This window comes from Pediculus humanus, genomic scaffold (assembly GCF_000006295.1).
Source record: "Pediculus humanus corporis 1103172108269 genomic scaffold, whole genome shotgun sequence".
In the NCBI taxonomy this organism is placed as follows: Eukaryota; Metazoa; Arthropoda; class Insecta; order Psocodea; family Pediculidae; genus Pediculus; species Pediculus humanus.
The window spans coordinates 232,343-253,625 of NW_002987838.1; the positions used below are offsets into that span (position 1 = coordinate 232,343).

The 21,283-nt window shown below is 28.7% G+C and overlaps 3 protein-coding genes across 3 annotated transcripts in view; all 3 read left to right on the plus strand.

The window, feature by feature from the left end:
• Positions 1 to 2,468: 2,468 nt before the first annotated feature.
• Phum_PHUM502710 (uncharacterized protein) lies at positions 2,469 to 3,787 on the plus strand (the record flags this gene model as incomplete). The annotated part of the gene is made up of 2 exons (XM_002430818.1): positions 2,469 to 2,835; positions 3,705 to 3,787. The coding sequence occupies 2 exons, from the start codon at positions 2,469 to 2,471 to the stop codon at positions 3,785 to 3,787; spliced, it is 450 nt and encodes a 149-aa protein (XP_002430863.1).
• Positions 3,788 to 5,196: 1,409 nt separating this feature from the next.
• On the plus strand, positions 5,197 to 6,891 carry Phum_PHUM502720 (Phospholipid scramblase, putative; the record flags this gene model as incomplete). Its single annotated transcript, XM_002430819.1, has 6 exons — positions 5,197 to 5,353; positions 5,534 to 5,650; positions 6,057 to 6,265; positions 6,366 to 6,530; positions 6,605 to 6,766; positions 6,853 to 6,891. The coding sequence occupies 6 exons, from the start codon at positions 5,197 to 5,199 to the stop codon at positions 6,889 to 6,891; spliced, it is 849 nt and encodes a 282-aa protein (XP_002430864.1).
• A 1,974-nt stretch (positions 6,892 to 8,865) lies between these two features.
• Positions 8,866 to 21,283, plus strand: part of Phum_PHUM502730 (uncharacterized protein) — a gene marked incomplete at both ends in the record, with an annotated part of 25,189 nt that continues 12,771 nt past the window's right edge. Inside the window, 2 exons of the mRNA XM_002430820.1 lie at positions 8,866 to 8,920; positions 17,456 to 17,540. Of these exons, the coding sequence (XP_002430865.1) occupies positions 8,866 to 8,920; positions 17,456 to 17,540 (140 nt within the window). The remainder of the gene's footprint in view (positions 8,921 to 17,455; positions 17,541 to 21,283) is intronic.

Consider the following 21,283-nt stretch of genomic DNA (forward strand, 5'->3'; position numbering starts at 1 on the left):
GTAAGTAAAATTACTTTTATTTATTTATTATTATTATTATTATTATTACGTTTGTTGTTGTTCTTAAGGATGATTTTAATAATAATAATAGTACGATGGAGTCGAAATTTAATAAAAAAAATGGTGGAAAAATAAAAGTTTGTTTGTTTGTTTATTTATGGGTATGGTAAATTCCAAACTAATTGTAAATCTATAATTAAAATTTACTATTATTATTATTATTATCCACCATTAAACACGACAAGGCTACTTGTCGGAGTTTTTAAGTATTTATCCGAGGTTTCTACCCGATTCCTTAGGGACAAATACTCGAATTTCGGTGGTGCCACTTATTATAAGATAGCACCACATCAATTCTTGAAGGTCTTCCTGAGTCCATCTTTATTTGATGGGAACGATTTGTCTCCTGAACTGGGCTCCAGTGACTAACATCTTTGGAGTGGCCAGGGTCAGAAGCAGTGAAATTCACGTTCTCGTCGAGCTGCCTCAGGTCGACAGTAGAACAAGATTTGTTTTTTGGTTCTTACTTTGTCTTGTTCTCATTTTTTTTTTTTTTTTTTTTGCTCTTTTAAGCCAACAGCACGTGGCGTTCTCAAACGGTCACCCATCCAAGTTTGCACCACGCCCGATGCTGCTTAACTTCGGTGATCGTACGGGAACCGGTGTGACCAGCACGCTATGGCCGTTGGCTTTTATTATTATTATTATTATTATTATTATTATTAATTTTATTTTCCTGGTAATAATAAATGACTGTTTTTAGTGTGTGTATATTGAATATTATTGTAAAAAAAAAAATTTCATCAAGGATTTCCTCATCGTTATTAATTTATCGAATTCTTGTGTGAAGTCAATGAAATTCATTTCGAAATTTTTTTTTTTTTTTCTCAATTAAAACGAAAAAGGGAAATTACTATTATTATTATTATTATTATTATCTGTCGAGGGGGGTGGAGTGAGTGAGGGGGGTGTGGGGGGGGGTGGGTGGGAAATCCACGTAAGCGAAAATAAAAAAAATAATACGTTTAATTCGAGTAGTATGCTAATGTGGAAAAATTAAAATGCTGGTGATTGATTGATTGATTGATTGATTGATTCGAAAAAGAATAAATAAATAATAATGATAATAAAAATTTTTTTTTATTGAGAGATTTAAAAACCCTCCTCCTTCCTTTTTACTGCTGCTCCCCCCTCGTGCGTTCACTTGTTGAATGAACCATCTCTGACATTTCTCCCATTTGCGACCATTCTCCATCTCTCTCTTTTTTCTCTTCGTCTTCGTCGTCGTGAAATCTGTTTTCCCCTAAAAAAAAAAAAAAAAAAAAAAATTAAACATAAAGTTTGTGCCACGATTTTAACGGTTTTAACATTCTTCTTAAAATTTGAAAAAAAAAAAACAAAAATTGCTTATTATAAGTTGATGCATGTTTTAGGTAAGTTAAACATATGAAAAATAAATCATTTAAAATGTTTTTTTTTTTTTTCAATTCGTAATTTTTTTCGTGGAACTTGCTTGATCAATTCTTCACATATACATATAATTTAAAAGGTTTTTTTTTTTTTTTTAAGAATTTTTAATAAATCATTTTTATTTTGTAAAAAAGAAAAGAAAGAAAAATGATCAGGTTTTTATTAAATTTTAATTTTATAATAATAATAATAATAATAATTATATAATCGATTCGTATTAAAATTTATTTATTTATTTTTTTTTTTAAATTATAAGATAACTATTGAAATCGATTATTATTAATCTTGTTTATTTTTTGATTTTCAATTTTTTAAGATTCTTCTCATAAAAAAAAAAAATTTCATAATGATTCAAAACAATTGCTAAGAAAAAGATAAAACAACGCATCAGTTTTTATAGATAAACGACATTGAACAGGCTGTGTGTGTGTGTGTGTGAGGCTACCTTGGTCTCTTTTTAAAAATTATTTTTAACTCAAGTAAGTTAATTGTTTTTTTTTTTTTAAATATAAATATAGAGTAAGTATACAAAATTATTATTATTATTATTACTTTTTACCATTCAAAATATTATACAGTTACAAAACATTTCAATAATTATCTTTTCTTTTATGGTTATTTTATTATTTTTAAGACATTATTTAACCAAATGTGACATTTTTGTTTGTCGAGAACAAATTGTTTTGTTAAATATTAATCAATTTTACCTAATCAAATGTAAAAATGTTAAAATTATTAACTGACAATTAAATATATTTAGTTTTTTTTTAAAATTATCTTGTCAATATTTAATTATTACATCAAATCGATTAGTTTTTATTAATTTTTTTTTTACATATACTAAAGTAATTGTCTGACTGATTTTAATACATTTTTAATATCGAATACAATGCAATGACCAAAATGATTAACAATATATTCAAATGATAAATTCAATCGAGTAAATCACATCATAAACTAATTTTTTTTTTTTTGGTTTTTTTTAGTCGAGTAAAAACATGTCTTACTATCCACCACCACCAGATCAGGGAAATAATTTTTCAGTCGGTTATTATCCTCCACCAAATCAAGGATATGGTCCAGGTCCTTATGGAAATGCTCCGAGTGGAGATTATAACAGACCAATACCATTTCCGATTGAACCTCCTGGAATGATGTCACCTCCTACTGGATATCCTATGCCAATGCAAGGATATGATCAAGGATATGGTAATTTGAGTAAAATATTTCAATTTGAATTCACAGTTTTTATTATAAATTGGGTTATTTATTGTCGATTATCGGTGACACTCCATAAAGATTTATCACATTCAGTTGTTTTAGCATTGATTCATATGAAAGCGGTTCGAGTAATAACTCAAAGCGGTTCAACATCTATAAAATTTATCTAATCTTATTTGTTATTCTTTTTTCTTTATTGATTAAAATTTTTTATCAGTTAAAAACTGATGAAAATATATAAGAAGAAGAAGAATTTTAAACAATAACCACATAATATTTGAAATAAAGCCAAAAAAATAAATCAAACTCGATTGTGGAAATTCCAATAACATTAATTCATTATTATTATTATTATTAATCATTTCGACAAATATTATTTTACAATTTTAATTACAGTTTTTATTGATGTAAAGGAAAAGAAAGAAAAGGGAAAAGCAAAAAAAAACTTTCACGTGAATCATTATTCTCATGACGTCATAAATAATTTTTTTATTCATTTATTTATTTATTATTATTATTATTGTATAGTAAAAAATTAAATTGAAATTTAATTTAAATTATTAAAATCATTAAGGAAAAGGAAAAGGAGAGGAAAAAGAAAATGAATAATTTAGTTTTTTTTTTTTATGTTTCATTCGACTGCAAGACTTTAATTTAATTTAAACTAATAATAATAATAATGATAATGATAATAATAATTTTAGTAATCATAACCCATGATTTCATTGAATGTGTTCAATTGTGTGATGTGACTCCCTTCATGTTCTCTTATTTAGATAATTAGGGTCATTTTTTTTTTTTTTTTTTTATAAATTCGAAGGCGTTTCATTTTATTAACATTTAAATTAATATTAATTTCCCTTTTTCTCCCCTCCCCCTCCTCCTCCTCCTCCCCCGAAAAAAAAGTATTTAACGGACTTGGTGGTAGTTTTTTAGTCAAGTTATTAATTAATTGTTTTTAAATTTAAATATAAAATTAATTAATATTTTGGTTTTTTTTTTTTCGGTTTCAGGACAACCAGGAGGTTATGGTGGCGGTCCACCAATAATGAATCAACCAGGTCCTCAACTTGGAGGAGGTACGAATCATAATTAATTATTTTCATTTCGGGAAAAATTTTATTTAAAAAAAAAATCACGGTAATCGATTATGATGATGATAGGATTTGACCTTGAAAATTATAATGATTTAATAAGAGAAAATGTATCATAAGATTAAATTCGACAAAGGTTGTCGGTTTGTCTGTCGAAACGAGAGTTTGTCCTGTTGTTTGTCTCGGACACTCACTCTTACCATTTGCTGTCGTTTAAAAATTCAAATTCGCGAGTCGAAAGGTTACTACTTTGTTATTAATTTATCTCTTTTCTACACTCTACGAATCGTTTGTTTGTTTGTACATGTTTGTATCGTGTTTGTTCGTTTGTTGGCACGAGTTGAAACAATTTTTTTTTTTCGATTTGTTCGCCGACTGTTTGAAGTTTGTTTCGTTTGAAATGTTTTTGAAAATTTCTTGAATCCGTTTGTTTTTAATAGATTGATTTAACTTTCCTGCGGTCGTGGTAGCAATAATAATAATAATAGTAGTAATAATAATAATAATAATTAGAGAAAAGTTAATTAAGAGAAAAAAATAATTTTGTTTCGTGTTGTCTGTTTGTATAATACCGCGGGGTGGTTTAGCCATAACGATTGATAACGAGGTTTTTTTTGTTTATTATTATTATTATTATTGTTGTTGTGGTTGTTGTTGTGGTTGTTGTTGTTTTCCCGAATCGAAAATTTCATTTAAAAAAATAAAATAATAAAATTTTTTTTTATTGTGTTTGTGTTTGTTTTCGTCTGTCGATGAATTAGATTTTTATTTTTCGTTTAATTAAGAAAAAAAAAATAAATATCATTAATTATTAATTATATTTTAAATTTTTATTGGTTGTTGGTTGTTGTTTGTCTTTTTGATAATAAATTTGTAGGTTTGAAAAATGTTTTTATAATCAGTCGAGTTTGTACGAGGGAGAGAGAGAGAGGATGAGTGGATTTTAAAGAAAAAAGTGATTTTTTTTTTTTTCCCCTCTATAGTAAAACGAATTTTTGTTTGTTTGCGTTTGTTGATAGTTTTTTGATTGTACAATTTATATATCGTATCATTTTTACCTCCCGTTTCGCCGCGCCTACGGAAAAATTTTTCAAAAAATTTAATCGTTTGTCTCATTATCTTATTATTTTTAAAAATTGGTTGTCGTGATAACGACGACGACGACGAGTTAGTGTTATTATGTTGTTGTTGTTGTTTGTTGCACGATGATAATGATGACTTTTCTAGTTAAATTTTCATGTTTGAATGTTTAAAGAAGAAGATGATGATGAGGATAGTTCGACACGATGAGAAATAATAATTAAAGAAAAAAAAGTTCGGGGAAAAGTTTTCGGGATTTTTCATTTCCGGTTTCAACGCCGTCAAATGTTTTTTTTTTTTTTTTTTTTGTCCCGCGAATAATCATCAAAACATGGAAAACGGTGACGTGAGAGAAGTTGAAAAATATTTGGAAAAAAATGTGAAAAAAAAAGAATCGAAAAAATTAAAAAAATACGTTTGTAAGAAAAAGAAAAACGTCGTATTGGCGTGCGCGTCCGTCATAAAATTCGTTAAAAAAATTCCGGAACGTTGGAAATTTAAAAAAATCGGGTTCGGCTATGAGAAATTTTTATCAGACGAAGATAAAATGTGAGTTTTTAAAAAAAATAATGAAAACAAATAGAAAAAAAGTCACGTGATACTAATCGGAAAATGATTTGGATTGGAAAAGAAAATTTTCTTTTTTTTTTTTTTTTTGTATTTTTCAGGAGATTGGATGAGTATGCCGCAAGGGCCTCCCAATTGTCCTCCTGGTCTAGAGTACTTGATGTCTCTGTCCAACCTATTTGTTAAACAAAAAGTGGAATTTTTAGAAGCCATAACAGGTGAGATTTGTTATTAAAAGGAAAAGAAAAGGGGATCATCGGGGATTTTTTTTTTTATAAAGGAAATTCCCGGTGAAACGGAAAATTTTGTTTCCACAGGCTCGATGCGACCCTCGAAACGTTCGTCGCCATCATTAAAAACGATGATAGCGAGAGAGAAAGAGAGAGAGAAAAATTTTTTTTATTTATTTTTAATTTGATGTTTGTCCTTGTTTATCACCATCATTATTATTATTAAACAAATATTGAATTTATCATTATTATCATTTTATTCTGTCTCTCTCTGTCTCGCTTCGAACAGTTCAGGATTTTATGTTGAAAACTTATCGAATATTTTATTCACTTTGTTATTATTATTATTATTAATTTTTTGTTTGTCGTTTGTTGTTTGCTGTTGTTGGAACAGGTTACGAAACGAATAATAAATTTACGATAAAAAACGAGAGAGGAGAGAAATTTTATTGGGCGGTTGAAGAGTCGGATTTGTGTTCGAGACAGTGTTTGGGTCAGGTACGACCCTTCGAAATGAGAATAATGGATTCTTATCAAAATGAAGTCATACATTTGAACAGGCCGTTGAATTGCGGCGTCTGCTGTTTTCCATGTTGCCTTCAGGTATGGTTTGCTGCTGCTTTGCTGCTTTTCTTCCTTCCTGTTTGCGACTGTTTCCGCATTAACGATGACATTTCCTTTTCATGTACATCAACGTTTGTAGAAAATGGAAGTTTGTGCACCGCCTGGTAACCTCATAGGAACTGTTGAACAAGAATGGTCGTTCCTCACCCCGAAATTTAAGATAAAAGATTGGAACGGGGAGACGGTTTTGAGAATCGAGGGGCCCTGTTGTAACATTGCACTATGCGGACAATCCGAATTTCAAGTACGTCATCACCACTACTTATTATTATTATTATGATTGATTGATTGATTGATTGATTGTTTCTCTGCGAATAGATTTTATCGAGGGATGGTCAAGTTCAAGTTGGTAAAATAAGTAAGGAATGGTCGGGATTCGCGAGAGAATTATTCACGGATGCGGATTATTTCGGCATATCTTTCCCATTGGATTTGGATGTTAAAATGAAAGCCGTCATGTTGGGAGCACTGTTTCTAATTGTGAGTTTCCCTCCTCTTCCTTCTCTTTTCAATGTTGTCTTCCCTTTTTATTATTCATCATTGAAATTTATTTGTTTTGTTTTCAGGACGCCATGTATTTCGAAAACAACAAAGGTTTAAATTAAAAAAATGGAGGGAAAAAAGGAAAAGTGAAGGAATTAAAAACATTTATTTTCTAAGGTTGTGATGATGATAATGATGATGATGAGGATAGTGATGGCAATGGCGACGCTTATAATAATAATAATAATAATAATAGTTTCTTTTTAATTAAAATTTATCAAATCGCCAAAATGGCCGCTAAACGTTCGTAAAAATTTTATTAATTAATTATTAATCCGTAACGGGAAAATCTTTTGGGATTTATTAATTTTATTAATTTTATTTTATTTTATTATTAATTTTATTTAAAATGTCGGCGAAGGTAAATAATAACTTTTAATAATAATAATAATAATAATAATAATAATAATAATAATTAATTTCAAATTTTATGAAATTTTACTCACCGACGGAAATATTATTATTATTTATATATTTATTTTTTTGTTTAACTTACTAATTGTAATTATTATTATTGTTATTATTATTATTATTATTATTTAATTAATTAATTAATTTGATTTGATTTGATTCGTTTCGTTTTGTTTTGCTTATTCGAGGTGCCATTTTTTTAGGAGAAAAGCAAAAAATTATTAAATTTGTTTTATTATTAATAAGTTTTTATTATTTACGTCACAAAGATCAATCAGTCAATCAAGGAATGAATGAATCGAACCGTGGATTCTTTGGAGGAGAGAGAGAGTGCTTTGAAAATAACGAGGAAAAGCACACAAAATGATCGTTTTTCTCTCTCTCTCTTTCTCTCTCTCACTCTCTCTTTTATTCATTTTTTTAAAATGCTTTTTAATGTATATATTATTATTATTATTTTATTTTGATAGTTTAATATAATTATTTGTTATTTAACGTCGGTTATTCGGACGTGTATGTATTGGCGATCTTTTAAATGTTTCCAAAAGGAAAAAAAAAAAAAACAATTTTAATAATAATAATAATAATAATAAATTGTCACCATTTTGTAAAAATTTTAACCAAAAATTTTAACCAAAGCTTTTTTTTGTTTTTTTTTAAACTAATTTTTAATGTCGTTATTATTATTATTATTTATTTATTTATTTGACTGCTTATATTTTAACTCTCTTATATATATATATATATATATATATATATATATATATATATATATATATATATATTAATTAATTTTTGTTTTAAAAAAAAATTGTTTCAAATTTTATTTTTTAATATTTGTAAAAAGAAAAGCAAGCAAAAAAATATTAATAATAATAATTATTGTAATTAATTTTGTTTAAAAATAAATATTTTTGATGTAAATGTTTTACGTAAATTGGGATTTATTAATTTTTTTTTTTTTGTCTTTTTACATTTATTTATAATAAATGTTTTTTTTTTTTTTGCGTTAAAAAATTACGAATTTGTTGCAAAAAAAAAAAGGAAAATGATAATGAAATGGGAAGTGATAATTTTTGTAAATAATTAGCGTGAGTTAAATAATTAAACGTTTGCCATTTTTTTTTTTTTTTTTTTTGGTTTTTTTTTAATCGAATTGTTTTGAATTATAAATGTTTTTAAGGTTTCAAGGTTTATTTTTTGTTTTACGATTGAAATTATTTGAAAAAAAAAAATAATATATTTTAGTAGGTTTGTTTTGTTTTTGTGAGACTACGTTTTGAAAAATTTTTTAATTTACGTCTATGGTTTGACAAGAGAGAAAAGATTTTTAACGTGGCATTAATAAAAAAAGGAAGGGAAAATTCGAACACGTTTAATCCGTTGATTTTTCGAACACATTGAACGCAGTAAAGTAAAATGACGGTCTTGATTACATCACAGTGTCAATGTTACAATAAAATTACGGATTTACATATTATAGGAAAAAAAAAAAATGGGTTGAATCACATTATATTATACGGATTAATTTTATATTAAAAAAAAAAGTTTTTTTTTTTATAGAAAATATGTGTATATATATGTGTGATGATGTGTTTTAAGTGAAAAAAAAAAAAAAAAGAAAAATGACGAGCGATAAAATAAAAGTGGCTGTACGGGTTCGACCGTTCAATAGAAGAGGTGAGTGTCATATTATTTTCCCTTATCTCTCTTCTTATCTTATGATATTTTCCATTTTCTTTTGTCCCTAACGATTTATAATTGAAAAATCATTATGAAAATGATGAAACCCATTTAAATAATGTTTAAAGTGTGTAAAAAGTCATTTAAATACGAATCGCAAAATAAATTTTTTGCAAAAAATTTCCAAAAAAAATGTCTGCCATTTTGTGCTTCAAAAAGAAAATTGAAACATTCTTATGAAATTCACAAATTAATTTATATTTCTTTGATGTATTTAGGTGGTTTTTTTTTTTATTGAATTGTATTTTAAATCATTTAAATTGACAGGAAGTCTTTTTTTTTTTTTTTTTCAAAAAAAAATTAAACTTTCTTACAATTGTCAATATGAATCATTAGACTTGTAGGTAATCATTTCAATTTGTTCTTTTTTATGTAAAAATGAGAAAATTAGTTGGAAATAAAATATTTTTTCTTTTTTAAACATATTGTTGGCATAAAATGATTAATTAAAACACAAAATATGTATAAAAAAAAAGTATCATTCGAGTAGATATTTATAAGTATAATCATATACATATTATGAACTTTAGATAAAACCGACAAATTTTTGTTTGTCGTTTCATTTACATTTCTTTTTTTTTACAAAACAAAATAAAATAAAGAATAAACTAGCAGTAAAACATTAAAATTTTAGTTAAAATTTTAGTCAAAATTAGTTTTGAAAAGTTAAATAATATTTAAAAAAAAGGACAAATCGAATTTATGTTTTTATTTATTAAAATTTTTCCTTTCGATAATCTCTCTCCACTCTCGATTCTTAACAAAATTAATTTCAGAGTTTGAATTATTTCTTTGTAAAACAACAAATTGAATAAATTTTGAAAAATGACAAACAACAACAACAACAACAACACATTTACTAAAAGATTAATAAGAAAAAATTAAACTCGATTAAAAAGCAGAAGAAATGTTTGTGTGTTTGTTCGAAATTGATTTAAAAGAAAATAATTATAACGAATAAAACATTTTTCCATTTTCATTTTATAAAAACTTCAGGTTGGTTATACTGCATTGAAATTATCAAAAAGACCTTCAAAGACTAAAAAAAAAAAAAAAGAAAAATTTGTTACAATATTTTATCCTAAATATTTTTCAAGTGTTGAGTCACTAAACGAAAAAAATCTACTTATGTGTTTCGTTTCATGCAGCATAAAATATATTTTAATTATGGCTTTTTTTTTTTTTTTATGTATGTATTCATGTATGCTGATGTTACATAATTTTTTTTAAAACTCTTCTTAAGTAAATATAATATAGGTAAAACACAACATTATCATCATCGTGATAATAATAATAATAATTTTTTTTACATGTGTATAAATTTGCAAAAGGATATGAAATGAAATAAGTAAAAAAAAAATTGCAAATATATTTTGTTTAATTACGTTTTTAAAACTTTGACCCCCCCCTTTTAATTTTTCTTCTTGTAATTCGTACCTGGAAAATATTCGAATAAATTTTTTTAAAAAACGAGAAATAATTTTATTTTTATCACACGATATAAACAAATGAGAGAGAGAGAGAGAGAGAGAGAGAGAAACAATAATAATAATAATATTATTTTGTTGACGTCGTCAACTTTTTATTCAAAGGTAAAGAAAAAAAAATAATAATAAAAAATTCACACAACTTGAATGACAATTATTATTATCATTATTATTATCATCATCATCATCATCATCATCATTATTATTATTATTATTATTATTATTATTATTATTATTATTATTATTATTATTATTAAACAGAGTAAAAAAAAGAATGGACGAGTTGATGACCTAAAAATAAATAATAATATTTTTCAAATGGAAAAATAAACATTTATGTATTTAGTCGGTCAACTTCATTTCAATTTCATGCACTTTCACACACACACACACGCACACACACAAACACAAACACATACAAACATTACAAACACACGCACGCACACATACAAACACAAACACAATCACAAACACGAAAAAGAAGTAGAAGAAGAACAAAAAAAAACTACTTGGAAGACTTTTTTTTTTTTTTTTTTTTTTTTTTAGCACGTTTGCTTGAAAATAATTTTTTTTTTTTTTTTTGGTTACTGTTAATTAACAGTCGGATTTCAAATAAACGATTATTATTATTATTATTATTATTATTACTATTGTTGTTGCTGTTGTTGCAGTTTTTTTTGACTTATTTGCGAACAATGATTTAAATTTATGTTAAAATTTTAAAAACCGAAGAATAATTACGAGTTAATTTCATAAGAAAATTGTAATTATTATTATTATTATTATTATTATTATTATTATTATTATTATTATTATTATTATTATTTGGATTGTTAGTCTGCGGTGGGTAGATTTAAGTAGGTAGAAAATCTGATGGGTTTTATTTAATAAAGGGGGGGAGGGGAAACGCGAATATACACACCCACGTGATCTTCTCACACGATGAGATTTTTCTAGAAAAAACGGGAAAAATAATAATAATAAACTGGTCGAACGATGATGATGATGACGTCATTTCGTTTAGATTTTATTATTATTATTTTTTTTGTCGTCAAAGGGAAAATTTAAAATCCCTCCTTCCTCACACCTTTTTTTTTGTCTTCTCCTTTGATTTCCTTCCTTTTTTCCTTTCCCCTAGACAAGTAAAAGTTTTCGTCGTTTGTCGAATTTTTTTATGTGAAAACGTGAGAATGGCGAGTTTTCTTACTCCCGACTTTTCTTTCTTTTTTTTTTGCGTATCCGGAGAAAGTTAAGTGCACGAATGCTATCGTCGTGCGTGAATGTGCGTAGAAGATTATCAATGAGTAATCAACCTTTGTCATCGTTGCAGTAACGAATGTGCGTGCGTGCGTGCGATTAAAAGAAAAGTAAAGAACGCAGACGTGTGTGGTGGCTCTTGCTACGCGTTCGATACTCTCTCTCTCTCTCTCTCTCTCTCTTCGGTTGGCCAATGAGTGCAATCGAAAAAGAAAGAAAAAGTTACGCGGATTGCACATAAATTGACTCACATTCGTGTGCAAAAATAAAATTTGCACGCACGCACGCACGAACGAACGCACTCTCACACACATATTCATGCATTAGAAAATTTCTGATTCTTGGAAAAAATGAAGAAAGTATAAAGAGGAAAGGAGGAAAATGGTGGGAAAAGGAGAAGGGGGAGGTGGGAAAGGAGGGTTTTGCATATGAAGTACACGTTGGCGGTGGTGGTGGTGGTGGTGGGGACGTTGATGGTGGTAAATTTTAAAAAATTCTGTAATAAAAAGAAAAAACAGAATTTTATTCAAGTTTCAAGATGTTTCCCGTTATACGTTTCTAATTGATATAAATTTATTAATATTATTATTATTATTATTATTATTATTATTATTATTATTATTATTATTGTGCAGTTTCTGAATGTGTTTTAACACCCTCACGCACGCACCCATGCACGTGTATATGTTTTCCTGTATACATTTCGCCATTTTTTTTCTTTTTTTTTATTTAAGTCATCCGCGCGTTTGTGTGTTTGTAATTGTTACTTAAGCCCCCCTTCCCTCCCCCGTCATCGATCTCGATTTGCTTCGTTAAACATTTAAAAAAAAAAAAAAATTGATTTGTTAATGAATTTCATTAACTTTTTATTAATAAAACATTCCGGTGGATTTTATTTAGTTTTTTGTGCGAGAAGAAAAAATAAATAAATAAATAAAAGAAGAATTTATTTATTTATTTCCAGGCTGTTGAACTTTCTCTCCATTAAACGAAAAAGAAAAAATTTTTTTTTTTCCCCCCCGAGTATTAAAAACGTTCGGTTTAATTATTATTATTATTATTATTATTATTATTATTAATTTTTAAGAGAAAAAAGAGAAAAAACTCTTTAATCTTTGTTTTCCGTCGTCGCGTTTTAAAAATAGAAAAAAAAAAGAAAAAAAAAAAAATTAAACAGGAATCCGATGGAAAAATAAAATTGTTTAAAGGTTTAAAAGGAAGTATAAAGCACTCGTCCCCCCTCTCCCCCACAAAAGAAAAAAAAGAAAAAAAACACTTTTGATTTTTTTTTTTTTTTTTTTTTGCTCCCATTCGAAAGATAAAAAGACGATAAAATTTAAAAAAAGAAACAAATCATTATTATCGTTATTATCATTTTTACTGTAAAAATCTATTAAGGAAAAGAAAAGAAAATTTTGTTCACAAAAATAGACATAAATTAAAAAAAAGCTTCGAAATTGAAAGAGGGAGGGAGGGAGGGGGCGGAGTGAGGGGGGAAAGAAAAGAATTTTTCTCTTCCTTCCCCCAAAAAGAAAAGCCGTGATTTCGTAATTCTCGAATTTTGCGGTTAAAAAAAAAATGAAAATATTTATTGTCTGAACGGGGAGTGATTAGGTTGGCAAAACTGACCACCGCAGTCATCACCATCATCGTCATCATTATCATTATCATTATCACCGTCATCATCGTCATCATCAAAGTTTTTATTTTTTATTCATCGCCTGAACTATTAATATGAAAAAAAAAAAATAATAAAAAATAAAAAAAAACGTTAGCATTGAATGAAAGAGAGAGAGAGAAAATGAAAGAGAGAGAATGGAAGAGAGAGAGAGGGAGAGAAAGAATGGAAGAAGGAGAGAGAGAGAGAGAGAGAGAGAGATACGATATCGAAGGCAACATACAAGTTTCTTATTTTGGTATTTACATAATCATATGACTGCCCATAGATTTATGTGCTGACTGACTTGTTGTTGTTGTTGTTATTGGAAAAAAATAAAAAAGGTGGAGGAGGATGTAAGTAAGGTAAAGGGGAGAGAGAGAGAGGGAGAGGGAGGGAGAGAGGTAGAGAGAGAACTCAGCTGTTTTTTTTCGAATGTTAAAAAATTGAATTTTATATTAAAAAATAAAAAAGAGAGAGAGAGAAAGAAAACTTTTTCCCAAACGGGACGCCTACGTATTTTCTTTCGTAAATTATTAAAATGATTTAGTTAACTTTTTTTTTTTTTTTTTTTTTACTATTATTGATTTTTGTGGGGGGAAAATATTCGTAGACGAATAATAATAATAATTATTATTATTATTAACGTTTTTTCGGATTTCTTTTTTTTTTCGATTTTCGAATTAAATAATTATTAATAATATTAATAATGATAATGGTTTATTCGTTTAACACTCGACATTTTATTCGTAGAGATATTATTTTTAAAATCCTCTCGCGATGTTTATCCGTTTCTTTTTGTTGTTATTATTATTATTATTATTATTATTATCATTATCGTTATCATTATTATTATTATTATTTTATTATTTACATCGCATTTAAAAATTTAGTGGGTAACGTCTTATTCGGATCGATTTTGTTAAAAAAAAAAAATTTGAATTAAAATGTTTTCCCGGTGTTTCCGTTTCTTCTTTATTTCCCTTTCCGCCATTTTGAATCCTTCCCCCCCTCTTTTGCTTCCCCTAAAAACGAAATAACGTCTTAATTGTAACAAAAATAATAATAATAATCTCTCGGGTCTGTCCAGTTTTTTTTTTCTTTCTTTCTCTCTTCGTTTAAAAGGAATTCCGTGTAAAATGTATATTACTGGTTTGTTTGTTGATTTGCTACCGTTAAAAATCTCTCTCTCTCTCTCTCTCTCTCTATTTGTATCTCTATCTTTTTCTTTCTTTCAATCTCATTCTCTCCGCTTTTATTTTTATTATTATTATTTTTTATTCTTCTTCTTCCTTTTAGTAATAAAAAAGATTTAATAAGTTATAATTTTCAATTGTGTTCCGGAGATGTATAATTGATGACGAGGGATGACATAAATTTTTCTCTCTCTCTCTCTTTCTATCTCTCTTTTTCTCTCTCTCTCTTTCTATCTCTCTTTTTCTCTCTCTCTTTTTCTTCTCTCTCTCTCTTTTTTTAATTATAAAAGTTTATTATTATAATTACACAATGTTGCGAGATGATTTTCTTTTCGACGATCTTTTTTTTTTTTCTAACGTCTCTCTCTCTCTCTCTCTCTCTCTCTCTGACTCACACGAAATAAAAAATTTAATTGAATAATGATAATGATAATAATGATAATAATAATAATAATAATAATAATAATAATTTATTTATTTAACCGTGGTGGTGTAAGCACACGATCATTCGTTTTATAGTTTAAAAAGCCGCCTCTCTACCTCTTTCTCTCTCACTCACTCACACTCTCTCTTTCTCTCTTTTACTTTTTCATGCGTTTACACGCTAATTCAAACACACGCACGCACACACACACACACACACACACAAACGTAAATCGAATGGCAATGACCTCACTTATTTTTATTTACATTAATAATTTTTTTTTTATGTATTTAAAACTCTCTCACGTCTTGTGTTTAACTTATCGACTTCTTTCACGACTTTCTTTCACTCTCTCTCTCTCTCTCTCTCTCTTTATCGGTATTTATGCCCTCTTTACTCTCTTTTTTTTCTTTTTTTTTTGGCCGATTCGTTTTTCGTTTCATTGAACGAACCTGTGACACACGAAAGCTAACGGGGGGGGGAGGGGGAACAATGACAGGAAATTTATTTATTTTGTTATTTCATTCACATCCCAAAAGTTTTTTTTTTCAAAAGATTCACACACACACACATATAGACACAGACATAATGAGGTCAAGGGTTGAAATTTTACAGTAGTTAAATAAATTAACTTTTTCCCTTTTTTTTCCTGTCCCCCCACCCCCGCCCCGCTTTTATTTCCCTTTCGACTAATTCAATAATCGTTATTACGTACGACGGACGGTTTTATCGATGAAAATTCGAAGGTCGGTTGCTTTTTTTTTTTTTTCGAAAACAGAATTAAGTTTGCTGTCGTCGTCTGCTTTTTTTTGTTTTTCTTTTTCTTTCTTTTTCTACATTAAAAATTATCAGGTTTTTTTCGACGCGAACATGATTTTCTTGTACAAACATAACTGAAAATGATGACTGTAAACTGAATGACTGACTGACTGACTGACTGACTGACACTGATTACGCCGAGTTGTTTCGTCACGAACTTTCTTTCTATTCACGATTGTATTTTTTAAATAAAATGTGGTGCGTGTGTGTAAGTACGTGCGTGCGTGCGTGCGTGCGTGAGCGAGTGTGATTTGTGACATTATAACAAATAAATAAAGACAAAGTCACCGAGGTCAACCTTCACCTTGTTTTAAATGAGTGAGTGAGAGAGAGAGGGAGAGAGAAAGACAAGAATTAACACTTTGAATCGACAAAATAAAAAAGTTTATGATGAAAAATGGCAAAAAGTTTTTTTTTTTTTTTTTTTGTTGATTGACATGGCTGCCAATCGATCGATCGACGCGGCTTTAATTTTAATGCTCTTATAAAGAAACCTTTTTTGTACTTTCCCCCACCCCCCAAAAAAAAGGAAAAAATCTCGTGGAATTAAAGTTTTTAACGAATTTTTTCGCGGGTGAAATGACTGAAAATTTTTTTTTTTTTTTTTTTTTTTTTTTTGATGATTGATGTACATATAATTTTCTTTTGAACGGTTTCGGTTTTAACCGCATAAACAAAAAAAAAAAAAAAAAAAAGTTTCTACTGCTTCTGACGTATTTTTTTACTTTATGAAAAACGAAAGTCGTAGTTTTTCCTTTTTTTTTTTTCCAACAACAACAAAAAAAATAAATAATAAAATGAAACGACGATAAATTCGTTTAAAATTTTTAGTCGTGACGTACGTATATATATGGTTTTCCCCTAGAAAATGTCGGAAAATTTCCCCCCCCCTTCCCCTCCGAATATTCACCTTTTCACAAAACTCGAATTTCAAAATAAGGGCCGTTTCGATTTTTTTAAAAGAAAATTAAGGGTTTGATTATCGATCATTTAAATTTTAAAATCACCGCCGTACGACGATTAGATTTTCGTGGAAGTAGAGTTTTAGAGTTGATTTAGAGAGTTCGTGGAGTTAGAATTATTCTTTACTACGTAGGGGCGCGAATGAATGTTTTTATTTTTTTATCATTTCCGGACGAGAGTCGTCTGATTTTTTTTTTTTTTACACTTGACATTGATAATTGATTTTTCGGCCTTTTATTAAATACCGGGTGACCTTCTCGAAAAACACGATGGGGGGGAGGGAAGGGGAACCGTTTGTGTGTGTGTATGTTTCGCAACGAGTAGTTGTTGTTGTTGTTGTTGGCCGAAATTGTGTAACAAACACACGCACGCACGCACGCATGCTTTCATCGAAAAAATATGTGTTATTACGATATGTGATTTATAAAAGAATAAGAAAAGGGAAAATGGCGTATATACTTTATGGATTCCAGTTCGACTGGAAATCCGGATTTGAGAAAAATCTCTCGATGATTTTTCCTTTTCTCTTTCTCTCTCTTTCTCTCTCTGATGAATTTAATTTTTTTTTTTTTATAATTCGAATTTTTCATTGTTGTCGTCATCATCAATATATGAAATACTTGAAGAAATAATCTTTTATTTTTATTTTTTATTTTTCTTTTTTTCCAGAATTGGAACTGGGAGCTCAAGGCGTGGTCGAAATGGAACAAAACCAAACCGTCCTTCACCATCCATCTCATGATAAAATCGAAAGGTTAGTCAGTCAGTATTTGTCTCATCGATTTTGTTTTTACTTTTTTTTATTTTTTTTTTATTGGATTTCGAAATAAGTGATGCGAATAATCTGTTGATTCTTCTTCCTCTTCCTCTTCTTCCTCTTCTTCTTCCCCTTTCACGTTTATCATCGAATCATTTTCTTCCTTTTCCTTCCTTCTTGACTTTTCCAGTCTCTCTTTCTCACTCTCGCCCCCCGTATAAAAATTTATGTACGTGGATATTTACTAGGCGCCTTAACCGGCGAAGAAAGAATTTTTAGAATTTTAAACGAAGGCAGAAAGAATGAGAGAGAGAGAACGGGGGGAGGGAGGGGAGGGGGGGACACAAACACAGATATGACACACGAAGAAGACGAGTGACTCCCGTCATTTGGGTGCCATTTTTTTTTGCTCTCGAGTTAACGCCATTAACAAATAACTTTTCGGTTTAATTTTAAATTTTTTTTTCTTTTTTTTTTCGTACAAAACAAAACCATTTTTTCTTTACGCGGGGGGAGGGGAGGAAAGCAGAAAACAATGAGTTAACCGACCGGTGCCCGCATTAATTAAGGCCGTGAACTACTTTTTGTTTAATTGAATAAAATACGATTTAAACAAAGATTGCAAAAAAAATAAAATTAATTTGTTTGCGATAGAATTGCATAATTTATTATTATTATTATTATTATTTACGTAATAACAAAGATGGCAGAAACAGTTCGGAAATATGTTTTTTTTTTTTTTTTCGAATCGAGTAATGTTTGTTTGTTTTATGTTGGGATCGTCCGAAGGTTTCGTTTACGTTTGTTGCCGTTTGTTTGTTTGTTTACGGACGACGAAATAATCCGCAGTAGAATTTACTCGAAACGACGACGAAAGGTTCCTTCCTTTCTTATTTATAAACGGAAAAGGATACAATAGGACCTTTCACGAGAAAACAAAGACGTGGGGGGGGGGGAGAGAGAGAAAAAAACTATTAATAACGAAGAATAATAATAATAATAACGGGGGTATAAAAAAAAAGAAAGAAAAATTCGCAGAGAGAACTTTTTCGCATTTGTCGTGTGATAAGACAAAAGAGAGGATTAATAAATAATAAATAAAACTGAAATAATAATAATAATAATGATGATGATGATGATGATGTTGATAATGATGATGATAATGATGATGATGAAGATGATGATGATGATGATGATGATGATGATGATGATAAACGGTGTAAAGTTTTAAGTTTTTTTTTAACATTCGAAATGTTTGCTTTTTTAACTGGACTTTTCACCACGGATTTCTTTGTTAGAAAATTTTCGAAACGCGGACCTCCTCCCTCCGTACCTCCCTTCCCTCCACCCCCTTCGCTTTTCTTTTTTTTAATTATTCACCGTATTTCGTTTTTTTTTTTTTTTAAATAAAATAAAAATAATGAAGTTAATAATCCTCCGAGTGGAACGCGCGTGCCTAGAAATTATAATTTTTTTTATAAATAGCTACCAAATGCAAATTTTATTATTATTATCACCATCATTATTATTATTATTATTAGTATTTTTTATTTATTTAGCGACATTTATTTAATTTAAGTAACGGTCAATGAATGGAGTAAACGAAGGGGGGGAGAAAAAAAAAATCATAATATTTATTTTTGAAACGAATTTTCCGTGCGTGAATTTTCTTCGTGCACGAGTGTTTGCGTTTGTTTTCGTTTGTTTGCGTTTGCATTTGTTTTATCGTATTTATCTATTTAAATTTTAAAAAGTAAAAACTTTTTTTTGTTTTTGGCTAACGAGTGAAGGGCATGTGATGAGAAAGTTTTTAGAGAAAACAAAATTTGTGACGAAAATCTTTTTATAAAAAAGAGAATAAATTTTTTAAAAAATCCGCGGTCACGAATAATTCATGTGGGGGGGGGGTAGGGAGGTATTTCACTGTGAATTTCCGTAAATTTTCCCCGCCCCCCTCCTCTCAATTATCATCATCATCAATATTGTAAATTCTTTCGTGTGTTTCGGATTTGCATCCGAATGCGTTTTTGTTTTAATTTTTAAAGGATTGCGATTCATCATTTTTATTTACCTTGAATTTACTCACACCTGACGCAAGATTAATTTTTTAATTATTTTATAATTAAAAAAAAAAAAAAAATTCAATTCGAGATTTGTTGGTGCCACGAAACTTTTTTTTTTTTTTTTAAATCTTTTATTTTTTTCGGGATTGTATTGTTAACCACGTAAAAAACAAAACATGGCGATCACTTCAAGTTGTAGTGTGATAACAAAATTTTTTATCGATTAGAAATTTTTTTTTCCTCTTTCTCTCTCTCTCACTCTCTCCTATTTGCGAAATGAATTGAAAAAAAATCGATTCGGTAGATAGATAGATAGATTTGCCCGAAATGAATTGGTTTATTTATTAATGGATTTCGTTTTTTGTTTTCCTTTATTTTGTGGTAAAAAAAGAGCCTTTTTGAAATTTTTATTTGTTTTGTGTGTGTTTGTGTTTGCGTTGGAAATGTTAAAGGTTAAAATAATTCCACCACGTTTCGAAAATTGTCGAAAAAAAAGGGGAAAAAGGAATTCACGTCGTATTCATTATTATTATTATTATTATTATTATTATAGCTTTTCTGCTGTCAAAATCAATTCCACGATTTCATTGTTATATATATTTTGATGGCCGGCAATTCCCCCCCCCTCCCCTCGCTTTCCCTCCTCGCTCCCCAAAGTTGTTAAAAACATGAACGTTTTAAACGACAAACGTTAACCAACCACTTCTTTCGATCCTTTTCTACCCCTCCCTCTCTCTCTCTCTCTCTCTCACACGTCCAAAGTGTTTTTCGTAATCGATTTTTTTTCTTTTTCTATAACCCGAAATCGGTAGTTTGTTTGATTGGTTTTCCTTTTATTCAAAACTTAAAGTTAAAATAAGGAAACAAACGAACAAACAAACAAACAAACAGGTAGAAAATGCATTCGAGTTCTAAACGTTTATAATTTTTACATGGCTCCCCATCGTAATTATTAAATCGTTTTTTTTTTTCTTTTGCAAATCTTATTAAGGTTAACGTAACGGCTAATTTTGTGAATTTACGACAAAAAAAAAAAAAAAAAAAAAGAAATTTTCTTTTTCTATCTTTTTTTACCTTTTTTTTTAGGTGACCTACTCGTGAAAGAAAATCACAGTTAACGAACTAACTAACTAACTTAACTACTTTGCAAATCTTAAATAGTTAATAATAATAATAATAATAATTTTTCATCTTTGTATAAAAAAAAAAAAAAAAGAAAGTTTTTAGTTTTTTAGAACGAGATTAACGCACGATGTATCATTATTATTATTATTATTATTATTATTATTATTATTATTATCCACCATTAAACACGACAAGGCTACTTGTCGGAGTTTTTAAGTATTTATCCGAGGTTTCTACCCGATTCCTTAGGGACAAATACTCGAATTTCGGTGGTGCCACTTATTATAAAATAGCACCACATCAATTCTTGAAGGTCTTCCTGAGTCCATCTTTATTCGATGGGAACGATTTGTCTCCTGAACTGGGCTCCGGTGACTAACATCTTTGGAGTGGCCAGGGTCAGAAGCAGTGAAATTCACGTTCTCGTCGAGCTGCCTCAGGTCGACAGTAGAACAAGATTTTGTTTTTGGTTCTTACTTTGTCTTGTTCTCATTTTTTTGCTCTTTTAAGCCAACAGCACGTGGCGTTCTCAAACGGTCACCCATCCAAGTT